Source organism: Microtus ochrogaster, unplaced genomic scaffold, assembly GCF_000317375.1.
Source record: "Microtus ochrogaster isolate Prairie Vole_2 unplaced genomic scaffold, MicOch1.0 UNK58, whole genome shotgun sequence".
NCBI lineage: Eukaryota > Metazoa > Chordata > Mammalia > Rodentia > Cricetidae > Microtus > Microtus ochrogaster.
In genome coordinates, this window is record NW_004949156.1 from 103,588 (window position 1) to 112,200 (window position 8,613).

Sequence of the window (8,613 nt, forward strand, 5' to 3'; positions counted from 1 at the left end):
TATATATATGTGTGTGTGTGTGTGTGTGTGTACGTATATATACAAATACAACACACACACATAGCCCAGTGAGATACTATTTTCCTGTTTTATTTCTATGAATGGAGAATAGTGGTGTGCTTCAAATTTTAAAATTGTGAAAACAATCCTAAAAGTAAGTGAGTGGTCCAATCAATTTGTTCACTTTGATTGGCATGTTTAAATAATTGGTCTAGTTGCACAATTGGTGCAGTATGCTGGAAAATTGAAAAAGAATGGCTCAGGCAGCCTCTGGCAACAGTAGCTGAGGGAATTGGCAAGGAAATTCAATTTCTTGAGGTTCTGCTTGCAAGTCAAAGAATTTCTTGAGGTCAGTTTGCTGTCTGGTATGCAGTGATAGGGCTTCCAACAGATTTCTAGCTGTGCTCATTTGAAGAACAACTTTATTTGTATTGTTACAAATGCCAGCAGAGTTATTTTGACATCTCTTTAAGAGAACAAACAGATATATTCTTTATGTTTATTTTCTTCTGTGACATTAAAATGACACTATTGCTTGGTAACTTATTTTAATTTACAAGTAAAAAAAAATTCTTCTGTCATAAAGGGACCTAAAGGGAGTTTTTGATGTGCAGCCTCCTACTTTGAATATTTTTTTGAAGACTGTCATTGATTATATTCTAAAACTTTATAAAAAATATTTAATTTTATTTTTAACATATTTTCTTTTATTAACATTTAACTACTCTAGTTTTAATTATGGAACTTAGGAAACCATGTAGTTGTAATATAAAGAAATAATAGAAATATGCATTTGCTTAATCACTAAAGTGATGGTAATTGTACTAGAGATGGCATCAGAACGATCTGCACGATTGGTATACATGGTTACATGAAGGATGGTGAGAGTATCTAGTGCAAAAGTGCTTGTTGCCAAGCAACAGGACTCAAGTTGCAGCTTTTGGACCCATATGGTGGAAGGGGAGGATCATTTATCTATCACAAACTGTCTTCTGACATCCGGATGTATACACACACAAATGTAATAAGTAATAAATGATAAATAAAATATATGATACTGTTCCCATGATTCAGCATTTGGAATTCAATGAGTTTTAGGGTGTCTATGAAACATTAAATTTTCAGTAATTTTCCATTTAATCTCAATGACTAATTTTTTGACTAGTATAACCACCTATTAAAAAGCATCAGTCAAAATATTACTGATGAGAGGCAATTGATAATGTATATGCAGGTAATTTCTATGTATCTAATGATACACACACATATATATGTCTAGTTATATTTATGTATATATATGTATAGTTAGATGCACCAAATGTCAAAAGATACATTTTTTGAAGATAGTATCTAAATTATATAAACTCCATTCTTAATACCTATCTGAATTTGCAAATTCTGTTGTTTCTTCCCAAAATCTCTGTAACATTTAAACCAGTAGTCATAAAACATTGTGTAAAAGTTGTAAAATAAAGAACTATTTCTTACTCTTTAGACAGTTAATTATAGTTTGTATAAATAGTGATTGCACTTATGGAAGATATTATGATACTTCAATCTCAATCCACATCAGACTTTAGGCTAGTTTAACACAAACCATCAGAATGAAAAAGCATAATCCTAGAACCATTCACTTAAATCACTTGACTCTCTGAATGTCTAAAAAAGGATAACAAAATGTGTAAGGATTGGCGTCAATGTACCACTGGTGGCAAAGTGAAAGTTATTGAAAATGTTTACACTACTATAGGAAAACAGGATTTAAATAGAAACAAACCCCAAGTTCATATGATGTAAAAAATGTTTACAAGAATGGACTGTTTTTCAAATATGTAAGTTGAAATCTATGGAGGCCAACATTTTATAGTTAAACTGTCTTGTATTTTTCTATCATAATTTGTACTTATGGCATCTTTGAAATTAAACTTTCAATGGAAAGTTTAATTATACTAAAACTATAAATATATGACATAGAATTTTAAACCTCCCTTGTCCATGCCCTTAGCATATTCCGAATTCTTCCCACCATTTGTATTTAGGCCCAAATTCTACTAGCCAAAATCTGTATTGTTTTGCCTGGGTTCCACTTCAAAATTTTGTGACAGGCTACAAGTAATTAGGAAAGTAAAATTGTTTCTACTGCCTTTCAATCAATTGCGGAAAAATATGGGTATACAACCCTCCAATTCCCTCACCTATGGATACAATAATTCTGAGGCATCTGTTTGCCAGAGCTTTCCTATAGAATTAATGTCTAATCATTAACGAAATTGGCTAGAATTATCTAGAGCTTCATAATTTTCCTTTGCTTTCCTATACCCACTCCTTATTCAGGTAATGACATTTCTTTTTCAAGCAACCTAAACTTTACTATTTATAGTTAGTATTGTTAAATTCAGGAAGAATCTAAACTACAGATTGTCTCTCTCTTTCTCTCTGTCTCTCTCTGTATGTCCGTTTTAAAATGTATTTTCACATTACGGGTTAAGTGTAAAGAGCCTCCGACTAAATGACACATACTACTTTCTTGTGAGGATTATTTGCTTTGTTTTTTTAAAAAATATTTATTTATTTATTGATAATGTATACAATATTCTGTGTGTATTTCTGCAGGCCAGAAGGGGGCACCAGACCCCATTACAGATGGTTGTGAGCCACCATGTGGTTGCTGGGAATTGAACTCAGGACCTTTGGAAGAGCAGGCAATGCTCTTAACCTCTGAGCCATCTCTCCAGCCCCTTATTTGCTTTCTTAAACTCTCCACAATGAGGAAAATAGACACTGTGAGGAATCCTTGATAGTATGAACAAAGCAAAAGCAGCTAAAAGATTTGTTTTAGTGTCAGACAATGTTGAAGACCAACATGAGGGCTTTGCTTAGATGAGTCATTTCCGGTGAGTAGAGGTAACACTACTACACATTTGCTTACCTGTCCAGAATGAAAACAAGAGTAAGACTGAAATCATGATTATTAAAGCCGTTTGTGAGAACCAGGACAGGGGACAGGAGAGCGCTTTACACGCTGTGCTGTATCCACTGTAGATGTAAGATGTTTTGTACATGTATAATGTTTACATATATACTACTAAGTAATCTTATTGGATTACACTTCGAGGTGTGCAAAATAGACTGATGCATTTTTTAAGCTTCATGAAACAAATTGCCTTCCATAGGCGAATAGGAGGGATAGCTGTGAGATACTATACTTAAGCTTTCTAGGTTATTTCTATGTTTCCAAGCACTGAAGATTTTTTTTTCAACAAAATATATCAAATATTGCATTAAGGAATTTCTGTTTATATTTAGTCTCTTTTGATTTAGATAGTATCTTTACTATATTCAATGTTGATCCACCTGAATAATTTATAAGTGATCTTAATCATAGACTTCTAAATATTTTTAAAACCTAGTATTAAAATATTTGTTTCTTAATCTTTTGAAACTTTATATAAAACATATATATTTCACATATATATACTAATGTACAGATAACTTATTAAATAATTATTTTTTGAGACTAAGTTTCATTTTGCCTAAGGTGACCTCATATAACTATCTATCCAAGAATGGCCTTAAGGTAATTTTCTTTTTTGCTCTACCTCCAAAGAAGAGGGCAAACAGGTATATGACACCATACTTAGTTGAAACTATTATTATTAGAAGTCAATTATATTTTGATAGTATTTTTTTCAAATTTATACTGATACATAAATCTGAAAAGAACTGAAATAAGCATTAAGTTTATATTTATGAAGTATCCCAATTAGAGTGCTACTAGGAAGAAATTAGGTTGTCTATAATAATTAATATTGGAAATGATAATGTTGACTTGCTCTTAAGAGAATATCCTTTTCTTTTCAGAGAGCTAAAGAAGAGGCACTACAAAAAGAAACAAAAGTGAAACTCCTCACTGAGACTGTAAATAGTGTAATAGCTCAGGCTCCACCTGCAGCACAAGAGGCCTTAAAAAAGGAACTTGAAACTCTCACCACCAACTACCAGTGGTTGTGCACAAGGTTGAATGGAAAATGCAAAACTTTGGAAGTTAGTTATCTTTCTTTGTTTCTATCATTTCTGTGTCAAAGGGATAGTAAGAACTTAAGTTTTTCTATAAAGCCATTTAAGCTAGAATTCCTTATCCAAACATTTACAACATGTATAAATTTGTGCCGATTGCTTAACTTGCATACAATTGGTTCAAGGTTGTGAATAATCATAATAGATTTTGTGCTGTTGGAGAGATGGCTCAGTATTTATGAATGTTTTCTGCTCTTCCAGTTGATTAGAGTTCAGTTTCCAACATCCAATGTAGGCTGTTCACAAGTGCCAGTAACTCAAGTCTTCTGTGGGCACTTGCACATATATTATACATGGGGGTACCCACACATGGACAGAAATACAAAAAAAATCTTTTAGAAAAAGAATTGTATTTATTTTAATAAACTATTTGTTTTAAAAATAGCATTTGTTTTAGAAAGAATAGAATTTTATGTTTAGAAATTAAGTTAACTATATGACTAAAGTACATAGACAACAGTTATATTTTTCCTGGTATTGTTAGGTAAAAATTTATAAATATTAGAATATTATATATAATATTAAAGTATTTTCCATATATACTAATGTGCATAAAACATTTGAATGTATATTATCTTAATTCTCTTACATGTAAACACTCTTTGTAAAGTTCTCTTATTATGATCATTTTTCATAATCACTAGGCTCCTACAGGCCACTTTATAAGACATAATGTGTAACTAGCTCCTTTTTGACATTTTCTATTTATTCATTATCACAAATCCTGCCATTTGACTTATTCTCTAGATTATGTTTGTGTGACTATAGAGGAAGCATTCAAGTACCTCATACAGTTGCCAGCAGTAATTTTTATTTTTAAGATATAAAAGGGAAAGAGGACACAAACATCCAAATGGGTATGAATTCAAGAACCGGATACAAGTTGAATTTTAAGTCTTTTATTCCCAGACAGAATTATCTTGCGAATGTAGTCAATAAAGGGTTCGATTACATGATTATTGCTGAAGAATACTGTTTTGTTAGTTTTATTCTCTTTGAAATGTGGAGGCATATGCAGTTCTGAATGATTAGCTAGACCTTTAAATAATTTGGGGGTTTCTTGGTTAATAATTTCCAGCATGCATATAACAAGTTTTGTTAGTCTTTCCCAGTTCCCTCTCCTCCATTTCTTCCTGTATGCCCATGAATATTGCTGTTTGATCCCAATTTCACATGTTAATTTCTTTTTTAAAACTTATATAGCCAACTTATTGTTTCCAATATGTCTGAGGGCACAGGGCTATCTAGTTGAGCATGAGTAATCTCATGAGGGCTCTTATCCTAAACTACCCTGACTTTTTTTCCCCCCAGTAGCCATAAATAGCCAGTCCCTTCTCAACAAGGGGTGAGACTTCTTTCATCTCTTCCCTCCTACCACAACTAAATGCTAGGATTTGTCTGACTTGATTCTATATGGGTATTGTGGATGGTGTCTCAACTACTGTGACATCATATGTGTGATAACTCTGCTGAGCTCATCAAACAACTTCCTGTGAGTCATTCACTGACTCTGCCTCTTGCAGTCTTTCTGCACAATTTTCCACAGTGATCCCGGAGCCTTGGGAGAGAGATTAAAACTAAGGTTAGGATTTTATTGCCTTGAAGAGAGGCCATGACCACAGCAAGTCTAATAAGGGAAGCATTTAATTGGATCTGGCTATAAGTTTCAAATGTTTAGTCCATTATCATCAAGACAGGAAGCATGGTAGCATACAGAAAGGCATGGTGCTGGAGAAGGAGTTGAGAGTTCTACATCCAGATTAACAGTCACCAGAAATGTTCTCCACTGGGCATAGCTTGAATATATATGACATCAAAGCCTGCCTGTACAGTCAAATACTTCCTCCAACAAAACTACATCTACTCCCACAAGGCCACACCTCCTTATAATGCTACTCTCTAGGGGTCAAACACTCAAACACATGTATCTATGGAGGTCATACCTATTCAAACAACAATATTCCTCTCCATGGTGCCCTAAGTTTATTGTCATAATATAATGAAAACTGCATTTAGTCTAACTACAAAAATTTCCATAGTCTGTCACAGGCTCAACAATGTTTAAAAGTTCAAAGTGCAGAGTCTCTTCTGCAACTCATGCAGTCTCTCAACTGGTATCCCCTATAAAATCAAAATAATAATAATAATAATAATAATAATAATAATAATAATAATAATAATAATAATAATAAAACAGATCACATACTTCCAACATACACATTAACATTTGAAAATGGAGGAAAGAGAGGATAGTGAAGAAATACCGAACAAAAACCAGCTGGGCAAACTCCAAACTCTGCATCTCCATATCTGGTAATCAAAATGCTTTTCAGATTTCTAATGCCCTTCAACATTATTGACATTATTGACTAAACTTCATTTTCTTGGGTTGTTTTTTTTTATTGCTTTATAAATAATACCATCAAAATTTCCACTTCCCTCCTCCCATTTCCCTCTTGCTCCCCATTCACCCTCTTCCTCTCCCCCTCCAGTCCTAAGAGAGGGCAGGGTTCCCTGCCCTGTGGAAAGTCCAAGGCCCTCCCCCCTCCATCCAGGCTTAGGAATGTGTGCATACAAATAAGCTAGGATCCCAAAAAGCCAGTACATGAAGTAGAGACAAATCCCAGTGCCATTATCATTGGTTTCTCAGTCTGCCCCAATTGTCAGTCACATTCAGAGGGTCCCATTTGATCACGTGCTCGTTCAGTCCCAGTCCAGCTGGCTTTAATGAGCTCCCATTAGATCTTGGGCTGTTTCCACTCCTTGTTATCAGCTTTCCTCAGCAGGAATCCCGTGGTTCTGGCATGTCTAACATCTTGGTCTACAAGGCAGTTCAGGCTTCACCTTCACTTCACAAAATGGCTTTTCTGGGCCTCCATTCAACAGCATCCCTGACACAAGCCTAGTTTCAGTGGTTTTCCTTAGTCTCAGGGGCGAATTCCATAGCCTCTTTCTTTTATCTTTAACTCCAGAGCCACATGGTCAAATCTATTACGTTCTACTGCTACTGGGGCTTGAACTTGACCACCTTATTACAATTATATCTTCACCAGCCTTCTATTTTTGATGATTTCCTTCACTGCCTAAGCATGGCTGTCCTGGAACTTTCTCTGTAAACCATGCTGACCATGAACTCAGAAATCTGCTTACCCCTGTATCCTACGTATTGGAATTAAATGTGTGTACCACCACATCCACATCTGGACCTAAGCTGTCTTTTCATTTCTTTTCACAAGTTAGAAGCTTAGCTGGGTGGGATCTTGCCTTCAGGTTGCCCTTTTCTTTATTCCATTTAACATCAAACTTTATATAAATGTTTATCTCCTTTAAGGCAGAACTTTAGTTAGCTTCCTCCTACTTTCTGAAGTACCTTTTATACTCAAATTGTATATTTTGTATTTTTCCTTACTGTTTGCTCCTTAGAGAGCTTCATAAGAGTGACCATTAATAATCACAAGACAGAATCATTACAAGGCTGTTTTGAGATTTCTTCTACCAAATTTCTTTACTTTAGCCTCAGACAGACTCTTAGGTCAATGGTGAAAATCAGCCACATTCTTCACCAAATATCACAAGGAAGATCTCCAGGCAACATATTAAAATTCTTCTCCTCTAAATCCTCTAGAGACAGGTCTCCACAGTTCAAATCACCCTCAACACTACTGTCATCCACGACCTACAAGTATGGCACATTAAAAAGTGCTTAAAACATTCCACAGCTTTCCCAACCCCAAGTCACCAAAACACAGTCGGTCCCTATATCACAAGGATGTGATATAGGGACATCTGGTTTAGAGATGAACATTCTTTTAATCTTCTATGGTCTGTACCTTGATGAGTTTTAGGTCTTTGTGTTAAAAACCATCTACGGTCAAAAGAACCTTCTTGGATGAATCTTGAAAGATGCACTAATCTACAGACTGATCATCTAGGAGTTCATGAATTCTCTCTATATATTTATCTGAATATTAACAAATGTTCTTTCCTACGACTATGAATGACTTAGCTTTGGATTCTTGACCCTTTTAACATTTCTAGGCACAACTCCTGTCTTGTGGATTGACATTATTTCCAGTAAGAAGGTTGTTAGTTACTCTCACAACAGTAATGCCACTATTACACCAGTAGGCATGTCTTACTAGGCCAATCATTGTAGCTTGCAGGTTTCACAGCTGAGTAAGACTGGAGATTTTTTTCCTATAATTAATGTATTTAGAACCTTCAGCACTATGAAAGATGAAAAGTAAGGATGAAGCTTTATGGAATCTTAGCTCAATTTCTATATGTTGTATGAGTCAAGCATGTGGCATCTTCATAAATAGAATCTTGACATTAAGATCTATAGGGCTAGCAAGAGCAGTGGGAATATGTGGCAGTGGATGCGGGTATGGGGAAGCCCACAGGCTAACAACACAAGGTAATCCTTAGGTAAAACTTATTACTGGTACTGAGGTGCTTATGTGACAGGCTGTGATATCCGTGAGAGGTATTGTTGCCATGTTATAGGGTAACTCAATTTCACTCATTTCATATATA

General features: G+C 34.8%; 1 protein-coding gene across 1 annotated transcript in view; it reads left to right on the forward strand.

The window, feature by feature from the left end:
- Window positions 1–8,613, forward strand: part of Dmd (dystrophin) — a 1,456,297-nt gene that overhangs the window by 87,379 nt on the left and 1,360,305 nt on the right. The window contains exon 14 of the mRNA XM_026777353.1: window positions 3,862–4,044. Coding sequence (XP_026633154.1) covers window positions 3,862–4,044 — 183 coding nt within the window. The remainder of the gene's footprint in view (window positions 1–3,861; window positions 4,045–8,613) is intronic.